The following is a 22,814-nucleotide window of genomic DNA, read 5'->3' as shown; positions in this document are numbered from 1 at the left end:
AGTGCATCATGGCAAGCTGAACTCACGGGTCCGTCACAGTGATCCAGAAATACAAGATGTACAGAGATAAGCAAGGGAAAGGCTCCTTTTGGCTGTGCAAAGGGGTCACTTAATCTGTTGTCCTTTGTGGCTGCCAAGACTTGTAGGTCTCCTGAAAACGAAGAAAAAAATGGGTTTTTTGTCCTTGGTCTCCAAGAGGACAAAGTCGCGTGATTAAAACAGCACATGCATAAACTTTCCCCTATGATATTAAAAGGTGGAAAAGTAATTAATCTACCCAGGAATAGAACTGTGACACACTTTCAGCAGAGTAAGAAAGTTGACCATGATGTTATTTTATTTTTCTAGTGGCAAAGAAAAAGTGACTGGTTTTCTCCTGCAAGCACTGCGTGCACAGCAGATCTTGTTTACACATGCAATCTCACAGGAACTCTTCCTTCAACCAACTACTTTGTAAGAGTAACAGTAGTTTATGTTACAGGAGTGCAAAGTACTTCCTCTCCAACAAGCTTTAAAACTACAGGTAAGCACTGAATATAGGATAACAAGGTTTTAAGACTCTTTTCAGGACATGAATATTCAAACATGATATTTTATAAAATTTAGCAGGCAATTTTCTTGTACTAAAAAACAATAGTTGTGTGTGTTTGAAAAATAAATAGCACACTATCACATCTGCAAAAGTAAAAGGGTGAAACAAATGAGGTTCACTTTCAAGTGGAGCACAGGAAAAGAGTGAAGGGAACTGAAATGAAATGCCTATATGCATATGAACTCATAACTACAGGTGAAAGGCTGCATGTGAATGAAAATTTGAAAATTGTCCATCACAAAGCAGAGGCCGAAGATTCATACTCCATGGGTATTATTGATAAAGATCCTCCATCGCCTTGCATTTCTAAACACTCATGTGTACATCTAAAATTTTGTCTGTGCCCATTAGCCCCTTGTCTTGCTATAAACACATTGTAAGTGTTCTGTTTCTTCCCTCCTTTGGTCTTAGCTGGTGTTCCCAGTAAGCCAGGAGTTCCAAAAAAATCAGAAGACATCAAAAACTCTGTACAGTGGGAAAAGGCTGATGATAATGGAAGCAACCTGACCTACTACATCTTAGAAAGCAGGTAAGCTATGCATGCAGGTACTCTTCCCATAGAGAGCTGCCCATAACAAATCTGGGTGTGCAGAGGCTTTCAGTTTGGCTCTGATAGGAAGAGTGAAATATCAATGGCCCTTCTCGAAAATGGCCTTTTTTGTGGGATCTCTTTCTCAGGTAAACTAAGTGGCCACCATTTCCAGAAATTCCTGGAAAACTTAGAAGAAAATGCACACTAACAATATTACAGACTAACCCTGAAATACAGGGATATATTTGGATATATGTTGGTGAATTAGAAGAAGATTTGGAGATACTGTCAAAGCACAAATTTTAAACACTTAATATGTATTCTGAGCTAAAATATATGTAGAAATAGTGTTCAGAGGAATCATGGAAAGGTGTTACAAAGTGGTCAGAAAGAATCATAAGGTATTACCACGAACTTGGGATGACCAGATAATTTTTAAAGCACTCTGTCATCAAATACAGTTTGTCTGGACTACACATGTCACACTCATTAGTTATCTATAGAGCGCCAGTTCTCACTCATTCCTGCACTGGCATTGTAAGTGTTGAATGGACAGGTTAGAGTGTATTGTTGTGGTTAATGACTTTGAAATTTCTAATTTTTTAGCCATGACCCTGAAGGGGTTTATTTAAGGTAGGCAATGCAAGACTTAATGCATTATTTAAAAATGGGGAAAGTCCATCTTCTGATATATTCCTATGACATTTTTCGAAATCAGGACTGATGGAGGGAAGCAATTTTTTAAACTCAGATATTATTTCCTTTTCCTCAGCTAACTCTGTGCTTATGAAAGCTAACGACTGACAGCACCGTGGAGCTGGGCATACTTTACCTATATAAGTTTTCACCCAGACATACTTTCCTGGTGCTGTAAGCTTCCTCCATACAGTTCTGTGAGTGTGTAGCAGCACTGACCTGTGTGCTATGAGACCACCATAATTTTCATATGCCAGCCGCCAGTTTGTACCTGGCTTGCTGTGCATGGGTAGAGAAAGGACAGACCCCTGGCCTGTGTGAGGGCTGTGTGTTAGCCACTGTGTTCTCTAGGCTCCAGCTTCTCATTCATCTCTGAAATCTTAATACATTGCTAAGGTGTTGGGTTTTTTAATGAAATGAGCATTCTTCCTGCAGTTTGAATGTGCACATGCTGATACTTTTGTCTGAATTTAGCTTTGAACCTCATGGTCATTTTAGAACAGGTAGAAAAATGTTAGGCCAGTGGTATAGCATTCTAGAAAATATTTGCACAGACCTTTGAAACAAACCCTGTTTTTCATACAGTTCTGGTAGGAATATGTACACACCAAGGACATGAACACACAGTTTTCCCATGTCTTTCTGATTTAGAAGTGTTTGACCTTTATTTTGCTTCATTAAAGTGTGTTGGGAGAATGATTGACATGCACATGAAGGTCATTTCATATGAAATACTAGTGTCTTGCGTGACATGAAATGATATTTCAGATATGGCCTTTCAAGTTGAAATACATGGTCTGCTTTTGGTCGGTGAATAATCAGCTCTGAATTTATTGTGAGCAATCAATCTCAGTCCAATGGGGAAAGGAAGAAATATCCCCAGCAGTCAGCAGATACTGTGGGAAACTGGCTAGCTGAAGAATCGGGGCTTCCCTGCCAATGACCTGCTTCCTGTTTAGCTTGTGAAACCTGATGCACAAGAGCCACTGAATTACTCTGGGCCCAGGAAAGCAAAAACCTCTAGCAGGACACAAAAATAAATGTCTATTTTTTTTTTTTTTTTTCCTGAAAGCCAAATAGGAAAGTTTTGAACTCTTGGCTGTGAGGTGTTTACCGAAACAGGTGAAACAGTGCTGGAGATTTTTATGTCTAAAACATTCTAGCATTTCATTTCCAATGCCAAACTAAAGATGTGTAATTCCTAGCATTGCTGAAATGGCATAATACAATCTTCTGCTCCGCAGCCAAAACCCCATTACGAGATTGAGCTTTCTTTCATGCAGGCAGAGAGAGATATTTTGAAGGCCATGGAACTGAAGTGAAGAAAGATGGGAGGGAAAGAAGTAATCTGCCCTGACTATGTTAATGACATACCTGTGTTACTTTGCTCTGCCTGTTGCAGGAAGCATTCTAACAACACCACAAAGTCCCTGTGGGAGGTGGTTTACAATGGCTCCTGTACCAGCATTTGCACATGGGAGGCCAAGAACCTAGAAGGAACTTTCCAGTTCAGAGTGGCAGCTGCAAATGCGCTGGGACTTGGTGAATACAGTGACACAAGCAAGGATATAATTTTGGGTGAAGGTATGACCTGTACTTTCTTACTCTGTTAATGAAGTTTGTATTCAGAATAACCATACCAATTTATGAAGACAGACCTACTATTTTAATAATGATATTGCTGAACAGGTAAAGCAATGTGTCTAAGCACTGGTAAATGGCGACTTTTATATGGTGAGCCCAGGTGCTGGTGCTCATCCAGGCTCTTTTGCACAGCACAGTGGGCCTGAAATTTGCTTCTGACCATTTATACCAGTTAATCTCTGTGGGCCTGAACATTGCATTGTGGTATGATTCCTGAAATAAAGGCAAGCTCCCACACCAGGTAAAGATGTGAGGATTACTTTTTGCCCTTAGACAGAACTTTGGACCTGAAGTTTGTGAGTGTTTTTGAAAATCCCACCTGGAGTGATTAAACAGTTCAGCATTTTCTCTTTCCATGTACACAGTAGATCATCACCACAGGAGTGGCTCAGAGCTGTGGGATTAAGATTAGTTTGACCAAATGTAGACATCTACATACAGCTTGCAAGAGAACTTTGTGCAGATGAAAACATTTACACAGCAGGCAGCTCAAGGGTTCTCTCAGGTTTGCTCAGCTCTTTAGGACTGATTTTGTTTGTGTACAGAGTCACTAACCAATTTTCCCCTTCTATTTAATAGATACAGTTATCTCCCCAGACACCATCATTGCCATTGCTGCTGTGAGCGGAGCTGTCGTGCTGAGCTTGACTGCGGCCACGCTATTTGGCTTTGGTATGCAGCTGAGTTTTTCGCATATCCTTGGTTTGCCAGGTCTCAGCAAAAGGCAGTTCAAATGGTGGGACATGATCAGCCTCTAGGTTTAGGGAAATGCTGAAAAATCCCCAGGGTAAGAGCTGACAGGAATTTGTATTTTCTCATCCTTTGAGGCCCTAGAGATGGTGGATTGTGTTTTCAATATCAAGGGCAGGATTCCAATTCACGCTATCCTCAGGCAGCTCTTGCTGTCGATTCCCTGCAAGAAGAACACAGGATTGCTGAAGGAACTCTCAAGTTGGATACTGCTTTTATTCTGCAAAGGATCCCATTTTTTTTTTCTCTTAAGCTTTGTGCCTGAAGACAGGATGTAGAGCGGGGGTGTCAAACTCATTTTCGCTGGGGGCTACATCAGCCTCGCGGTTGCCTTCAAAGGACCGAATGTAATTTTAGGACTGTATAAATGTAGGCATAGTTACTGATCTCTACTCATGTAGAGATTACCCTGAGATGTAGGTGTCTGTATGTGGTGGTCCTGCCCTCTCACTCCTCACCCTCTCCCTGAGATACAGCAGTAGCCCTTTGTGTTCAGGTCTTGACTAATTTCTCAGCTCAAGGACCAGTTATCTGTGTTTTGTGGGAAAAAGATGGTGACCAGACAGAAATGTCTTGCTTACATGAGCTGCTGAGGGATCATATTGAGCAGAATACCAAAACATCTGTAGCCTTTCAGCCTGCTTGCACACTGGGGTGCTCTCAGAGTGAAATGTCTGATGATTTTCTGTTCCAGTATGGCACCAAAGATGGAAATTCGGAAAACAGGCCATGCCTGGGCAGATAGTGTTTATGGAGGAAGATAAAGAATTAGCTCGACTCAGGAGGATGGCTGAGACAGTGGGACTAGCCAACGCCTGTTATGCTGTAAGGTATGTTCCTGGAGCAAATTTATTTTTCAGGACAAAAACATCTAAGAGGGCTTCCCTGGACTAGTTTTCATCAATGAGACCTCAGGGTGGAGTTAAGGGCTGCATCTGCACTGCAGGGCAGGTGTGCTCTGAAGTACACCATGCCACATTGGCTCTCTGGTGTGCACCCTGGCCTGGGTCGCCCCCAGCCCACCCTGCACACTCACATTGGCAAGAAACACAAGTACACGGGGAAGGTAGAACACCTAATATTTTACAATTGCTTCCAAAGCATCCAGGCCTCACTTGAGCTCCCTTTAAATGTATCAAATGAGACAAATAGTACCAGATTCATTTAAGGAAGAATTTTAATAACATTTCAAACATTCTTAGGTATGAACAAGTGACTACTATTGCTGTTTTGTAGCACTCTTCCTTCTCAAGCAGAGATTGAATCATTGCCAGCTTTCCCTCGGGACAAACTGAACTTACACAAATTGTTAGGAAGTGGAGCATTTGGAGAGGTGTATGAAGGGACTGCAGTAGACATCCTGGCAGATGGAAGTGGAGAATCCAAAGTAGCAGTCAAGGTACTTGCAGCTATGCATTCCTTTGGCAACAGAGTGGGGTGGGCAGAGGGATTTGGCTCAAAGGTTAAACCACAGAAACAGGTGTTGACAGATTTGGGTATTTTCCTGCAGTATTTCTTGCAAGTCACTCAGGGCTGGGCCTATCTCCTTGTAATGATTGCTAAATGTGTATTTTAAGGCCATGTCTATGTCTGATTACTTAAGTGCTACATGGTAATGGTGGTGGTGACCTAAGTGCTATTACACTTTTGCTTTCTATTGAGTAGACTTTGAAGAAGGGTGCGACAGACCACGAGAAGAGTGAATTCTTGAAGGAGGCACACTTAATGAGGTAGGGACAGCTCTGCCACTAGACACCCTTTGGAGCCAGTATCATGTGAGCGTGGTGGCCTTCAAGAGGAATGAAAGTAACACTTTCCTCTAAACAAATTACTGTGGTGTTTTGTGTGTGTTCTCCTCTTTCTGAAAAAGAATTAAATCCCTGTTGGTTAATATTTTAAAAATAAAACTATGAAACTGATTAGCAAAATTTAACATACAGACAGCAAGTTCAGTGTGCTCATGTCATGGATTTATTGGGTTTGTACAGATTATTTCAGTATCTTTGCTTCCTTATAACTGCATTTGTTGTTAAAGGCAATTGGGTAACATTTGGCTAATCCCATTTTACCAAAATAAAAATATCAGAACCAGCTGGTGCCTTGAAGTTTCAAGTAACTGTTTTTTAAAAATGTACATACTTACCACTAGAGGTTGCCACATACCTCTTCTATTGAAGCAGACTTAAAAAAACAATGTGTCTGTCATCAGTGCGAGAATTTCACATAGTCTGATTGTTAGCTAGAAATCTGGTTTTCCAGAGCCTTCATGAAAACAATTAGAAGTTTGGCTGAGTTTTCAGCTGGTAACATAAGACTGAGAATGTGGTTTAGTTTTCAGATGCACTTCTGCACTTCTCTGCCTTAATATTCATGAACGCAGAATTAGAAGCATCTTTTGAAAAATGAAGGAATTCATATCCTACACAGAAAACATAATGTTATTACATTTGAAATTTGTTTTCATGGCATTCTTTTTTGTACCTACATACTTGTAAAAAAATATCTTGCATTTTTCGCCTTTTTCCACATACCATACACTGAATGAGATAAAAGACCCCTGAAAACCAATATGGATCCATGTCATTAAAATGTAAATTAATGGGAAATAGTAAGTTTCGTGTGTAAACTTCCTACAATCTATTTTTAGTCTACCTAGCAGTCATAAACCTAGTTAAGGTTTCTTTTCTATGTAGTGTGGAAATTATACGTATCCATAGTTCAAAGTCTCTGAAGATTCCCCAATACTGCTTTCTTGTTGCAGCTAATAATCCAAAACTAGAAATCATGGAAAAATATATAATTGGAAATTAATACATTTAAATGTAAGCATTGATGTACACCAATACAATCAGGCATAGTAACAAAGAGAACAAAGAAGTTAAAACATTATATATTTCCATTAAACAATATTGTTTTTAAATAAGTATGTTTTAGATGTTTTAAATCTTTCACTTTTTAATGTGAAAAAAGAATGATTTCATTCCCTCATGGAGGGCTTAAATGATGTTTCTTGATGTTCATCTGTAAGGTCTCATAAATGAAACCAAGAGCAGAAAGGAAAAATAAGTGGACCTGATTGCTTACAAATGTTGATGCTAGATATTTAAATGTAGCTTTTTTTTTTTTTTGGATGTTCATTAAAATTTGGATTGTAGTGTTAGGGATACTGTCCCAGTTAAGCAAGGACTATTTGTTTCTTCCATTAATTCTACGCAGCAATGGGGAAATTGAGTTGCCTGTATTTCAAAAAGTCATTTCATATTGATTATTGGTGAGTCCTTTGTATACAAATATATGTAGCAAATTCTTGTGTGTATCCCATGACTTGGGAAGTCAGGAATGACAGCTCTGTGGAGAAAGGTCTGCGTGAGCTGTAAGGAAAGTTCCAGGTGCTCCTTCCCCTGTTTCTGGTCTTGGGAGTGCTGAAATTTGGCTGATTGAGAGGTATGTGTTAGGGGCTGGGGGAGCTGTCAAGTTCAAATTCACAGTTTTCTCTAGAGTCCCTGCCCACACCTAATAATATGTGAATTGAAAGAGGTTAGAAGGAAACTGTCCCTCTGTTTTATTTGTTTGTTTACATTGGTGTACTTGACAGCATTTTAGACACCAACGGTTTCCCCCAACAGAGTCAAGTTTCTCTGACTGCTGGTGCAAGTCATTTCACACAGCAGTGCAAAGGGAACACCATTTTCTAACACAATAAATGTGATTGTAAGAACACAGGCACTGACAGAGGCTATAAATATTCTTCATTCTTTGAGAAGTGCTAGATCTGAGAGTGCTCATTGCTCTGTGCTAATCCCCCTCTCTTTGGACATACGCGGACAATCACTAGTATATCTGCAAGTATTTCTCATGCATATTTTGTTTCTCTTGAAAATGTACTGTGAGAAACAGTCCTCCTCTGAACTGTGAGAATAATATGTTGCACCTCGTGCTCTTCCTTTCTCTGCGTATTTCTCTGAATCAGCAGTTCTACTATGAATATAGTAGTAAAAGTACTCTATTAAAATAATACAGATACCTTTAATGTGCAGGTGGCAATTCACGTTATTCCTAGACAAGATTGCCATTTGGCTACCTTTCTTTGCTTTCTGGAAATATAATGAAGTGTGCTTTTAATACATACACATGCATTAGAGTACCCATCAAGGTACAGTGTAAGCCCATGTCTTGAAAGGATGTCCCTGAACTCTCCCTGTGACTGAGCAAATCCAGGCACTGTGAGCTGATAAATCATGTTGTTGGTAGAGGCAGGATTGTAAAGGCCAAACTGCTCATTCATTGCTTCCAGCTATATGGACTTTATTAGCCATCAACCAACTGGATTTCTTATATGGAATCTTACAGCTGTGTCTTCCTTTTCAGTAAATTTGATCACCCTCACATTCTGAAGTTACTTGGTGTCTGCCTGTTAAATGAACCTCAGTACCTTATATTGGAGCTGATGGAAGGAGGGGATCTACTTAGCTATTTACGAGGAGCCAGAAAGCAAAAGGTAGGTTGAAGACCATAAGACACATATTTTTAACCTGTAACTGCCCACAGGTTCTCAGTTTTTCCCTCTCTCAGAGGCCATCCTGATGTTCAGCTGTTTATGTACCTGCAAGATCTGACCTGACGTTTCCCTACTACCCTGGGACCTCGATGTTGAGTGCTGACCTTGCATTTAGAGTTGCTGTGAACCAGATTGAATGTCATTAGGTCACTGACCAAAATTGTGTTTTCAGTAGTGAGATGTCTGCTGAGTAATAGGATAATAGTATTTTACTGAATAATAGAACAGCAAGCAAACCTGATTTGATAGTGGGAGGAAATTTTCAGGGTCTCATTTCTTCCACTATAGTGAAGAAATAATTCTGAAGGTCCCAGGATATTTTTAGCCCCAAATCAAAGAATGGGATGTATTCACCTGCCTTGCACTGCGGTGATTTGGCAGTTTACTGTGTTGGTAATTAGAATTCACTGTGTTGACATCCAGAGATTTTGTACCTGTTCTTTGCATGTTTTGGAAAAATCCTATACATTACAAATGAGGAAACGATACCATTTTTGCATGAGGAGGTTGTTGTTCTGAGCTTGTAAAGTTGGAAGACACGGCTAACTTCCATTTTTGTTTTTTGTAGCCCCAGAGTCCCTTACTGACAGTGACTGATCTCTTGGATATATGTTTGGATATTTGCAAAGGCTGTGTCTATTTAGAGAAAATGCATTTTATACACAGGTACAAGACTCATTTCCTTAGTTTTCCAAGGTTTACCCACAATATCAGGACCAATTATCTTACTTGGGAAAAAATGCCTAGAAGATGTAACAGGGAAGATGAGAGCTCTGGAGTAAAATTTGCTATGCTTTTCTGCTAAAAAAAGTTGTGTCACAAAATGGTGGGCTACTCTAAGATCTGAATCCAGTACTTGTTGCACCCTAGGCAAGAATCATATCCTGTGCAACCAAGGGAGGGGCAAGAGGGGAGATCCATTTACTGTTTTCATCTGCCTAACAGGTAGCTACAGAGAACACAGAGTCAGGCTTTTCTCAGAGATTCGCAGGGAAATGAAGAGAACCAACAGGCACAAGTTCCAGCAAGACAAACCAGACTATATTGTTCACAATGTGCAGGATCAATCGCTGGAACAGGTTGTAGGGCAAGGCTGTACCATTTCCAGTCTTGAAGATACGCAGAACTTAACTGGATGAGGCCCTAAGCCACTTGATGCAACCTCAAGGTTGGAATTGCTCTGAAAAGAGGGTTGAACAAGATGATCTCCATAGATCCCTTCTGACCTGAGCTATCATACAATGCTTGGTGAGACCGCACCTGGAATATTGTGTCCGGTTCTGGGCCCCTCAGTTCAAGAAGGACAGGGAAGTGCTGGAGAGGGTCCAGCACAGGGCAACAAAGATGATTAAGGGAGTGGAGCATCTCCCTTACGAGGAAAGGCTGAGGGAGCTGGGTCCCTTTAGCTTGGAGAAGAGGAGGCTGAGGGGTGACCTCATTAATGTTTACAAATATGTAAAGGGTGAGTGTCACGAGGATGGAGCCAGGCTCTTCTCGGTGACAACCAACGGTAGGACAAGGGGTAATGGGTTCAAACTGGAACACAAGAGGTTTCACTTAAATTTGAAAAGAAACATCTTCTCAGTAAGGGTATCAGAACACTGTAACAGGCTGCCCAGGGGGGTTGTGGAATCTCCTACTCTGGAGACATTCAAAACCCACCTGGACACATCTTGTTTCTGCCTTTCTAATCAGGGACCTGGCTGCTCGCAACTGTCTTGTGTCTGAAAAAAGATACGAGAACTCCTCCCGTGTAGTAAAGATTGGTGATTTTGGACTTGCCAGAGATGTCTATAAAAACGATTATTACAGGAAAAGAGGAGAAGGCCTGCTCCCTGTCAGATGGATGGCTCCTGAAAGCCTCATTGATGGTGTCTTTACAAATCGCTCTGATGTCTGGTGAGTTGTAGCAGTCACACAGCTGTGGGAATAATCATACTAAATCCCACAGCAAGAAAATATTGGTTTACAGGGAGAATGATAAGGTAGTATACTGCCATCCGTAATAATTTTTAGGCTAAGGCAGATTTCCTCCTAAGTGATATTTTAATGAACTAATGAAAAGTTTGTCATCATGACAGTACCTGCATGGTTATATTTCTTAATGCTTTGAGTTCTACCTTTGGATTCTGCCTGGAAAGAGGTAGTGTCACTCAATTAAACAACTTTGTTCTAGGCCCACAGCATAATTTTTGCTTGATCAGTCAGTAAATTGATTGCCTGCATGCTGTTCCATTCTGTTTTCCATTAGGTTGATTGACATTTCCTTCCTACAGCAGAATACTTTCCTGTTAACGTTTTACCCGCTTCTGGTGATTTCTTTATTTTGAAGCCAAATTTTCTCAGCATCATCAGGGGAGCATCATAGTACTTTGCTACAGAAATTTACTAAAGGTTTATATCTGGGTGGGTTTGAGTTTATGATGACCAAGCCGAGACGCCTTGTCGGGAAGAGGTATGGTGGGGGATGAGAATAAAAAAAAAAGGACTAGATCCATTAAACCTGAGTTTCACACAAATTTAGATTTTGGCAGCCGTAGGTACTCATGGTGGGCTATAGTGCACTAATTTTCCTGTGCAATCTGCTCCAGGTGTACATACTTTGGCAGGTAGATTGGAATAGCTGATTTCCAGAGGTCCCTTACAGCCCCAGCCATTCTGTGATTCTGTGATTCTGTGATCTTGTCCAAGTCCTCAGCTCCTGCAGCCCATCCATTTGACTGGCACTCTTACATTTATCTAAGCAAGTGGTTCTGTGCTCTGTGCCAAACCAAATGAGGTGCTGACTGTTTAATGAGTGGTGCTTAGGAGAACGTGTCTCTCTCCATTTCCAACCACACCTCTAGAGATTTCTAAACCCTTGTTTCAGTGAGGACTTGCTCAACCAGAGAGCATTGCCGGGGGAAGTTGTGGGCTCTCAGTGCCTTTTAAGCTGCATCTCTGTGAGTCTGGGAAATTGTGTCAGTTATACACATTTATTTTAGCTATTCCAGAGGCTGGCTTAAGGAAGTATGAATCGTTTCACAAAAAATTAAAACTTCTTACTCCTAATTTTTGTAACTGAGTCTTAGGTTAGAGACACTGTAACTGTTTATGAGGAGATTGTTCATAATAACTATGGTAATTAATTTTTTTTGTCGATGTTTCTTAGGGCTTTTGGAGTCTTAGTGTGGGAAACATTAACTTTGGGTCAACAACCATATCCAGGTTTCTCCAATACAGAAGTTTTACAGCATGTACGATCCGGAGGAAGGCTGGAATCTCCAGATAACTGTCCTGATGACCTGTAAGTTAATTTTGTTTAAATATTTTTGGTAATATTTACAAGAAGCATGAGGCTTATTGCCAAATGGCCATCATTTTGAATGTTACTTATTCCCATTAAGAGTTCAATGTCCTCCATGTTTTTTTTCGGATAAAACAGCTAGCACTTGTAGCTGCCAACCCACTACTAACTCACCCAGTAGTGCTGCTTGTGAGTAAGAATTTAAGTGTTGAAGGTGAATGGTGGATATTTCAGACACAATGTAAAGTTAGTTTTGAGCATGAATCTGGTAGTAATGTGACAACAGGCTGAGTGTGCCTGATGGCATTGGTTAAAAGTTAAGATGGCTTTAAAAAGTATTTGCTGGTCCCTGTACACCATGTGCCTTTAGTAGCAGATATAACTGGCTTTCTCTATGGTAGTTGCAAGAATTAAGCTAATATTAGAGCATACATGGAAAATAAACTGTGCTCTCTCTGCAGATATAGCTCTTACAAAAGACAATAGAAAAGCTGAAGCAGTACAGCAAAGGGGAAGCCTGCACTTCTGGTTAGTTTTTCACTGAACTGTAAAAACGAAGCTTTCAATTTCCATTTGTCTCTTGAGCACAAAGTTTGGCTTTAATTGCAAAATTCTTGCAACTAAAAGAATAAAATGAATACATATAGTGGATCAAACCCATACTGGACAGAAGCGTACAAGGAAGGAAGTTGAACCTGAGCCCAGTGATCACTCAGTATTGTCTAATTTCATGTTGCAATTCCTATATCACCCACTCTGCACAAGCAGTCACAGCAATGCACTTCACAACAGGTCCTACCAGCTGAAGGTCAGGCTACTTAAAGCGCACAATTCTTACTCCTGGGGCTGAGGAAATGGATTGAGAATAATTCTGTGATTGGCAAGCCCGGATCTCTGTGATAGGTCGCACATAATTACCATGCTCTGAGTTCCAGAGAGGGTGATTATTTATCATTATGTAAGCATAGCTGAAGCACCATATTAGCAATAATTTTTTTTTGAAGTAAGCTTTAGCACTTGGAGGAACTGAAGAGCTGAAGAGATAAGGATTTTCTTTTAAGAATAGGGTCAAAACTGGAAGTCACAGAACAAATGAAAGCCCAAAGGAATTTCAGTTTCAATATTTTTTTGCTGAAAAAGGTTTCCTCAAAAAATTCCTGACAAGTGTCCTGTGAACAAAAAAGCACAGGAGGTAATGTATGACTATGTACTAGTGTGATATTCAAGCTCACACAGAGGCTTAGAAGTTGCCTTTAAAACACGCAATCAGATCTTCAGAAGAATCAAGAAAACTTCGCTTGAAGTCATTTTTACGGTCCCAGATCTTAAATTTAGCCCAGAAGGTAGGGCTTAAACACTGGTCTGCCTGTTGCAGCTTGTAGGATCAGGGCCTAATAGCAGTAACGTAATTTTTGAAAGCCAAGGGGCTGAATGAGCTCTTAGACTCCTATACCATCTTTTATCTCATTTGGTGAACACTCAGCACCTGTACACATCTTCTGTCAGTAGCATAAATAGCTTTTTGCTACTTTGCTGGGTCATTAATGGCATGCTGGGATTCTTGACATTCCTGCTTCCCTCCTTGTGGTTTTGAACCTGCATCAGGACACCAGCAGTCTGTAATTGTCTCCTCAGCACTTTGGCTTGCTCATTGTCATTTGACAAAACAAACCATCACCGATAGGAAGAGAGTTCAAAGGCCAAACTACTTCAGCTGAGAAGTGTTTAGGAATCTGTGGTAGGCTTACATTGCAAGGGCAAGTAGGGCTGACACAGAAACCTTGGGGCGTAAAATCACTAAGGAAGTGGGATTGCATTTTTTTTGGGGGCAGGGGGGAGAAATACTCCCCCTCGCTTTCACAAGTTATTACTCCAGGGAGTAATCGTTTGCTTTCCCCCAAAGAAGCATGGATAAGTAAAGATTGCTAATGAATTGGAAAAGGGGCTTGGGGATCTAGAAATGAGCCTCATTTAGTGAGATGGATTAGATGTATGAATGGCACTACTTTCGCAGTCAGAGATCCGCATCTAGCACAGCCACCTGATAGTGAGGCTTGCATGCAGGAGTATGCCAAGGTTGGGACTGAACTGAGCTAACTTAACATAGATCCTCAAAGGCAGTGGATTACAGTCAGGAGAATTTGTACAGGCCTGATGCCGCTTGCTGACTGGCTGTGGTTTCACCAAATGCTCAGTCCCATGCAAAGATACACAACTAAGTTTGATGAAGAAACTTTAGTTTGCTAATTAAAAGCTTTTGCTACTTGGTTCTTAAACCTAACATAAACCTTCAGCTAGTGTTGTGTTTGAATCTGTTATTTTTCATTTCTTCCTGAAAAGCTTTCCCCATGATGTAAGGGAACCGTCTGAGTCTCATTCTCATACTGAAGGGGTGTACTATTTGCTAGCCCATGTTTGGCTCCCAAAAAAATATAGGAATGTTTCAAGCCATCGTTTATATATATCTTGGCATATTAACCTGACTTTTCACCTGCATCATGTTGATGCCTTTCTGGGTTAATGAAAGTTTATGCCACGTGACTTAAAACTTTGGATGTCACAACATGCCTTAAAAGCTAAATATCGTGCCACAAACAGCTGTTCATGCAAAATTTGTAGATATCTTCTGAGAAAGCATGAAAGTTTTTGGTGTTAGAAACCCAAAGCTTATCTGAATTAAGCACTTCATGAACAATATCAGTTATATCTGCTATTAATATTTTAAGCCCACCAGCAAGTTCTTTCAAATAAGAATATGGAATATAATTAAAATGAGAAAATTCTAGTCCTGAATGTTTTGGCAGCAATGAATATCCCCACTCAATAACAAAACTGAACAGCTTTATAAAGCATATTGTCCAATAAAAAAATTGTTATTTTGAAATATAGAGATTGGTCTTAGGAATACAAAAATATTCAGAATCCATTTTTGTCATGTTCGTATGTCATAAATGAAAAGAGGGTACATTTAGATTCTATACAAAGAAGAAGGTGAGGCCCTGGAACAGGCTGCCCAGAGAAGTTGTAGATGCCCCATCCATGGAAGTGTTCAAGGCCAGGTTGGATGGGGCTTTCAGCAACCTGGTCTAGTGGAAGTGTCCCTGCCTATGGCAGTGGGGTTGGGCTAGATGATCTTTGAAGGCCCTTTCCAACCCAAACCAGTTTATGAGTCTATGACTTATGTATCATTTTCTGTTTCTTTCTCCCTCCATTGGCCTGTGGCTGTTTGTTCCTTTCCATCGGAGGAGCAGAGTACTTAGTCAGCTCTTTTCCTTCATTGCACTTCATTTCCTTCATTCCTTGTGCACCTTGCACAAGGCTCTGCTCATAAGAGTCCAAGTTCTAACCTGAACTCACGTTTTTTTATTGGATATCCTACTAACCAGCACCACCAGAAAACAGATTGTTTGCGTTCCAGCACCCAAGGCTGACTTTCAAATTCCATGTGACAGACGCTTTGCTGGCAGCAGAAGTAAAATTAGTGTTATTTCACTTTGAGTCCTATTCAGTACTTTTCCATCTATATTTTCAGGGTCATCAAAAAACAGTACACCTGAAGGTAAGCAGATGAAGTGATTCAGAGCATTAAGAAGTCATTATCACATTTTTAAATTCTTAAAATGGATTTTCAAGTTTTCATTGGATCCTTTTGAAAAAAAAGAAACATTCTGTCCAGCTCCACAACCACACAATACAGGACAACGTAAAGTGGTTTTGAAACAATTTTTCTACTCACATTTCTCACCCAATTTTGATATTATTGAAAAATCAGAAGTCAAGATTACTCCCATCTGTTACCACAGGTTTTGTAAAATACCCAATTGTGTGGAAGGACAGCAGTCTCCTTTTAAAGATGGGTGAGCAAGGATCTGAGCAAGCCAGTTCATTTCACATAACTCAGTAGTGGCTGGTGTCACATAGCAGCAGATCTGGGACGTTGCTTGTCAGGGGAGGATTTGAACTTAGGGCTTAGAGGTGAATACTCCACATTCCAGTAGCAGCTTCCTAAACTGGCCTTTCACTGGCTGCTCAAACGACACTCTGGGGTTTTGAGACTCTAAGACCTCTCTCCAGTTCCAACAATTTGCACGTCCAGGTGCTGGCTGTGTTTTGGTTTTCAGCGTGGCTCACCCTGGCTTTTGTAGGATTTGGTTTTGTGTAGCCTGGACTCACCTTGAGTAAGCAATATAAATCAGCCCTGTCCTTTAGACAAACAGGAGGGGCAGTTTTCCACTGAATGGTACAGATAGTGTTGTGCAAGGTGGGCTGTGATCCCTGCACTGGGAGGAAACTCATACCATTTTTGCCTTTGATAGGAAATCTTATCCCTATTTGTTTTGGTCTGGAGGCAGAAGTCTAAATTAACCCTCTCTCTACTGAAGGGTTTGTGTTGAACTTCCCCTAAATTTAAGGTACCACAAGCTGAAGGAGGATTAAATAACCTGATAACTTCAGAGTAAATTCTAGGTTTAGGCATCTTTATTTTTTTTTTTTTTTTCTATTGTGGAAGAATTGCCTCTTTGTCTCATTTCTTCGAAAATATTGGTGACTTCTTTGGTGGAAGCAGATTTTAATGGCAAATGTGTCTTTTTTAATGTTATAGATGCTCACAATCTCAAAAATATCCATCTTTAAAAAATTAAAAGCATTCATAGTGAGTATTCCTGACAAGCGATCTTTAATCTGCTTTTCCTTCCCTCAGCAGCTGATGATAGTCTTTGTACAACATATAAAGTTTTTGGAAATTAAAATCTAGGCCAGACTTTCTTCTCAGGTGATTTAATGTTAACTATTGAGATGAATGATTCTATTATATTTTCTGTTTGCATTTTAACTTTTTTTTTTTTTTCCAGATGTGATTTAATGACAAGATGCTGGGCCCAAGAACCTCACAGTAGACCTACTTTTGCATATATTCAGGACAAACTGCAAGAGATAAGACACTCTCCACTGTCCTTTATCCACCACCTTGAAGACAAACAGGTAGCAACTGGAGTCATCAACCAAGCTTTTGAAGGTGAGTCTGGGCCAGCACTTGCTGTCCCCATGACCTCTTCCCCACTAACAGAGTGGGATTCAGCAGTTCTTTTCACTGCATTTGTCACCACCTCAAATTCTCTGCCTATAAGATGGGGAAGCCAAAGATTTACCTCTCTCATAATGAACTTGTAACGATTCACTAGGTGCCATTAGGTATGATGCATTAGGTAAAGCACATATAAAATTACCAAACAAAAAGACCCCAATGAGGTTGCAACTGGGCCTGCTTCACAGAGACATCCAGCTTGCATCTACATTTTTGATTCTTAATGACCCTGTTCCACTAAAGGAAATGCTTAAGATCCTTGTACATCCAGGAGAGCCTTAGAAGGCTTCTGAGTGGAAGTCTGTTCCAATTTCAAAGGCATCTACTTCCTCTCCATCAGGTAAACATGGCAGTTAGGCACTTACTTTGGGAGCACTGATTCAGTAGTTGTCAGAAAGTGAAGCATAAATAAGGTACCTAAGTAAGGGCAGCCTTGATCCTAGCCCAAACTGACAGCTCCAGTCAGGAGTCACACCATATCTGTGCTCTGCAAACTGGGAATGAATAGAACTAAGTGTTGTTAGGAAAGATATACTTAAGACATGAGACACAACAAAGCTCAATTATACAAGAACATTATTAAGATTGTGAAGACAGGAATTAAAAAAATAATAGGTGATGGTAAATTTGAAGTCATCTGTGCAACTGTGATTCAAATCATCTAAACATGGAAATGAACATCCTTTTCTAGGCAAGAACAAGAAACAGTAATTCCTGACTGGCTAAACTTTGAGAAAATGCGAAGTCTTAGTAAACAATGTGATCTGTAAATCTACAAAAAGGAAGTTTTTATTATTTCACTTCTGTTTCAGAGGGTGTTTTTTTTTCTTTTAATTTAATTTAATCTGTTTGCATTCTATGGTTTACTAATGAAAATATTTATTGTTAAAAGTATTACTTTCTATTCTAAAAATGCAAAAACTAGTTGTTTCTAAAATATCTGAAGACTCTATTTTTTGTTTCTTGTTTTGTTTTGTTTCTTTTTCCTTCACAAAATGTTGTTGGTCTAGGCACTCACCCTGTTTTATAAGCTGTTTTGATACATCAGGATTTCCTAAAAACTTCCTGATCTATTTCGGGAGTGGCTCAGTACTCAATTACACAACTATGTAGTCATTTTTCCATAGGATTCTACCTATAAACAATTCCCCAGCAATGTCAAATGCTCAGTTAATTATAGTCTAGTTGATATTTTGCTATCATTATCATAACCTATCGTTTTCTACTTTTTTAACAGCTGATCTTGCACCTTTATATATAATGAAAAGGTTTGTGTATTTGCATTTAGTGTAATTTCTTAGTTTTTTTAAGGGCATCTTCACTGTGAATAGTGAAGTTCAGGAAAGAGACATTTAATCTGGCACAAATCTAGGCCTGGCATTAGCTCAGGAAAGGATTACAGCCAATTAATTAGGCACTATGCCCAAGCTAATAGGCCTCACATTTTGGATGGGCTTCATCTCACCTAAATACAGCTGTCTAGAAGCTAGGACATATTAGCTAAGATATCTCCGTAGTCAGAGGCAGAAACAGACATCTCCAGAGAGTGACAACTCCTATGTTTTATGGATGTATCATAGCATGAAAGGGGTCACCTTTTGCGTTTCTCTCCATCAATGATGTCTGGAATCTAGGTGACTTGCCATATTCGACTTGGACACGGCATCTCAGATTAGACCTTTACTTTTCAGACGGCTACAGGAACACAACATCCACTGGACACAGGACTGTACTGATTCAACTGCTTGCACCTACTCCTGAGCTAGTGTGGTTTCCGAGCTTAGACATCTCTGCTCTGTATTCCCTAACTCCCTGGGCACAGAGACGTGAAAACTAAGTGCGTTAAGAAATTCTTGTGGCACTGCAGCGGTACCTGTTAAAATCTTTAGCTGGGCTGAATATTTTAAATACAAGCCTGCCCTCCTGCTCCTGAGAGTTGGGGAAAGAAGCTGGAATAGCAGGCCTGGCACAGGTGTAACATGAAAGGATTTTCGTTTCAGTGCAAGTCTCTGCTTAGCATGTGCCAGCTGTTAACTTGCTCAATCTAGCCAAATCACTACTTTCACTGGGATGACAAATTCATATTTTTAAAGTAAAAGACATTATTTTGCCAATTTTTCGGGTTCTTCCATACAGCAGAGATCTCAGAGAAAAAGCCATTGCTTAGTCAGGGAGAAATGTAGTGTTCTTAGAAATGGCCAGACTATTGAAAAGAAAAATATGGACTGAGGCTTCCATGCAAAGCCTCAGTTTGAATGGCTAAAATTTGAAAAAAGGGTTTACTACAGAAAATGTTGTTGTATAATGGACTTCCAGGTTAGTCTTAATAATAGTGGTACTCCATAACGTAGGTTATGTTCAGGGAATCTGTTGCCTGTGGTCACTTCTTAAATCAGATTCCATTAAGCCTGTTTATAATAACCTAGTTGGTTAAATCTGGCCCACTGTGGTAAGCAAGGCAATTCAATGCAGGCAGAGCTTTGGCAATGGCTCTCAGAGCCAGGCTGTTTTGCTCAGCACATTCTCTCCTCGAGCCCTGTTCCCTCATGTGGCTTCCTCCCGTTCTTCCCTTTCCATAGGCTCTGCCCAGCTGTTGTTGCCACAGAGCCACTGCTGGATCTGCATTGGGGTGGGATGGCAAAGCAACTCTCACTATTTTTCCATTCATTGTTTTCATGCTTCGGTTCTTGAAACTTCTCAACTTCTCCTCAGTCTCTTGTGGTGATTTTCATAAAGGGAGTACCCATCAGGAGACAGTGTAGCTTGAATTTTATTCATTTATATATCATCCTGCCATTTAAATATATTTTAAAAGGTTAAACACTTGCCTCTTCCCCCAAGAAGGCTTTATAAGCCTGTTAAAATGTTATGCTGCATACTTCACTGAAGGCCTAGAGTCTTGGTGATGTCTCAGTGTTGCTGGATTGTCTGCTCAGGGACACATGCATGTCAGTTTTCTGTAGCTCTCCAGCATTAGATTAATTCAACGTTTTTTCTGCCTGCAATGTAAATCTTGTGCAGCAGAGTTCAGTGAAACATGGGCTTCAGAAGTGCAATTGATTTAAGCAATTAAATGGCAATTCGGGTTCTAGTCAAGCTTCTGGACTGAAATCCGTGCTCCATTATGACTCTGTGTAAACAGTTTGGGGCATGAAATGTATCTCAGTTTGTGATTTGTAAAACACTATATAATAAGTAAACAATTTTTAAAATTTGCATTCATTTTCAGTTGGGACTAACTGAAGTACCTCTTGTGTTTGTAGTGGTAGTAGAAAGATGACGGCCAAAACAAATAATCCAAAAGACTGTTCCATGATGGATTGTCCTGGAAAACATTTTCCAAAAATGTTATGTGGTCATTGGCCTTTGCGTGTAATGAAACTCCTGTCATGAGCTTCCTGCCAAGAAATACTTGCTCTCACCAGGAGACTTGGTTCCAGAGTAAGAGCCAAATGTCAAGCAAAGTGGAACAACGGGCCTCAAAATAACTGTGATACTTAGCCCTACATAGAATCATACAACTTCCAAATTCTGTTGAGCCTTACCTTTATGAGGTCTGTACATATTGTCAGTGCTGTTTCATAGGTGTGAGAGCTGGAAAACGTTAGATTTTCTCAACAACATTAATGCTGGTGCAGTATGACACACAGCTTGCAAGTGTGGGTGAACTAATATGGACGGTATGTTAGTGGTCTAGACAGCACGCTAATGGGATAGCATGGAGATGGCAAAAGGGCCACCGGGTGTGTTATTGCAAGAGTTACCCTTCTAAAGGAGGCATCAAATGGCAATAAATATGTCTGAGAAATACCAGCAGCTCCTAGCACTGCTGCTTCCGAAGGGAGAGAAGCAAACTCAGTACCAGACACAGGTCTAACAGTTCAGAGTTTTTTCTCCTTGCTCTTACAGTCTTTTCCAGGACATTGGTTGTGGGCATTAAGTAGCATTAACAATATTTTTTTGAGTAAAGAAAGGACTATCCAGTTGGAGGACTGAGACAATGGTGGGTTTTAAATCTGGTGGGAATCAACTGAGCAGAGGCCCCATCACCAGAGTCCCCATTCATTGCTGAAAGATCCGCTCTTTTTCTCCCAGTTTCAATGAACGCAAATTAAATGTCATGAATCAGCATGCTAACAGGATTGCTGTAAAAATAACCAGTCCATCTATTTTCAGACATAGCGTTTTACATTTGCACATATAAGACAGCACTATATGTTTTTGGGCCCCAAGCATGCACCTTTATGGACAGAAACACCTGCTTGTTTTGGCAAATATCTTTTCTGACATCAGACAACTGGACAATAAGCAGCTGTAGCAGCTCCTTGCCTTTATGATCCAGGAGGACTATTCTTATCAGTACTGCTCCCCACAATCCTTTTTGGACCTATAAGGAAAAAAAGTCTGATTGCTGAGAAGCTGTGTCACAGCACCACACTTTTACTGCTAGAAGTGGCTCCTCTGGTGAGAGGAGATGCAGGGCAGCTGGAGAGAGCCTGAGAAAATCCATGGCAAAAGACTGAAAATAAACACATTTGGCCTCAAAACTGTCATTTTTTAATCTCTAAGCTGGAGATACTGCTTGAAATATATGGGAAGATAAAACAGTTAGAATTTTGTAATATTTCCTTTTTTTTTTTTTGCTTTTTGTTCCAAAACCACTAGCTCGGTGTATTTACTTTTTTTTTTCAGTAATTAAGGTACTTACTAAAAATGTCACCTTTTTATTTTTTTTTTTTAAATCTCAATGCAAAACCTCATATTGAAGGGATTTTATATTAAAATCTGGAATCAGTGATTTCACCATTAATTATTTGTCTGCCCTCTCTACTGGCTGAGTAGTACTGGTTTGCTGTTCTTTGTGTAAGAGTCATCAGTTTATTTTCCTAAACCAGACAAATTTAGAAACTATTCTGCACACCTCTCTGAACTTAAAGTAATCACTTGGACAAACGGAAGCTTCTCTAAATCAGATGTGTTGATAAGAGACATTTTTAAAACCTAGCCTCCTTTGTATTTTTCTGAAATTCAGTAATCCTCTTCCCCACTTAGCTTAGTGAGTGGCTGACCCAAAGCCAGCAGAGGTCAGAGAAAAGGCTTCTTCCAAAACAGCAAGTGGTTACAAAACTGCACGAAAAGGGGGACTTGGTGACGTGATCATTTCTTATTTGCCCCCTAGAAAAATTCTGTTTGGTTCCAGAGAGCACACACAAGCCATATGATATGGCAAGGAAAGTCATGTTAGTATTTTGCCTTGGACTGAGGAAAAAAACCCCTGATTATATGATAGGAGCTGACATTTGTGTAGTATAGGTGTATAGATATAAGTAACTAAAACCCAGGCACTGCATTTATGCTGGCTGTCTAGGCTGTTTGACAGTCACCAATGAGTTGTGGACATGTTCAGGGGGTGTTATTGTGTAAAGGTGAGGATGTGAAATAATCAGCTCTACAAAGGGATTAATTCCTCCTTCTCTCTCCATTGACTGGTAAGGCAGCCTAGTCAAGGAGCTTAAACCAGACACGTAAGATCTGGGGATTCAAACTTATTAAAATGAATATTGGTATGTGACCTAGAGAAGCGGGAGGTAAGGGAGATGCTTTTCTGTTTATACAGCCTTATTGTATTTCAGCAAATATGTAAATGACTTTTTTTTGTGCTCTTATATT

The 22,814-nt window shown here is 40.1% G+C and overlaps 1 protein-coding gene across 4 annotated transcripts in view; it reads left to right on the top strand.

Moving 5' to 3' along the window:
* Positions 1–22,814, top strand: part of ROS1 (ROS proto-oncogene 1, receptor tyrosine kinase) — a 78,349-nt gene that overhangs the window by 45,301 nt on the left and 10,234 nt on the right. For 3 of the 4 annotated variants that reach the window (XM_065056729.1, XM_065056728.1, XM_021294512.2), the window contains 12 exons: positions 349–523; positions 1,004–1,121; positions 3,223–3,404; positions 4,044–4,136; positions 4,909–5,044; positions 5,451–5,613; positions 5,880–5,944; positions 8,583–8,712; positions 9,341–9,438; positions 10,468–10,671; positions 11,924–12,058; positions 16,912–17,075. In XM_065056729.1, the coding sequence (XP_064912801.1) occupies positions 349–523; positions 1,004–1,121; positions 3,223–3,404; positions 4,044–4,136; positions 4,909–5,044; positions 5,451–5,613; positions 5,880–5,944; positions 8,583–8,712; positions 9,341–9,438; positions 10,468–10,671; positions 11,924–12,058; positions 16,912–17,075 (1,663 nt within the window). Of the gene's footprint in view, positions 1–348; positions 524–1,003; positions 1,122–3,222; positions 3,405–4,043; positions 4,137–4,908; positions 5,045–5,450; positions 5,614–5,879; positions 5,945–8,582; positions 8,713–9,340; positions 9,439–10,467; positions 10,672–11,923; positions 12,059–16,911; positions 17,076–22,814 lie in introns of those variants that run through there. The other variant, XM_065056730.1, reaches the window with a different exon arrangement.

The sequence above is a fragment of the Columba livia genome, chromosome 3 (genome assembly GCF_036013475.1).
Source record: "Columba livia isolate bColLiv1 breed racing homer chromosome 3, bColLiv1.pat.W.v2, whole genome shotgun sequence".
In the NCBI taxonomy this organism is placed as follows: Eukaryota; Metazoa; Chordata; class Aves; order Columbiformes; family Columbidae; genus Columba; species Columba livia.
The sequence above is the reverse complement of the archived record's forward strand: the minus strand, read 5'-3'. Positions and strand labels throughout refer to the sequence as shown.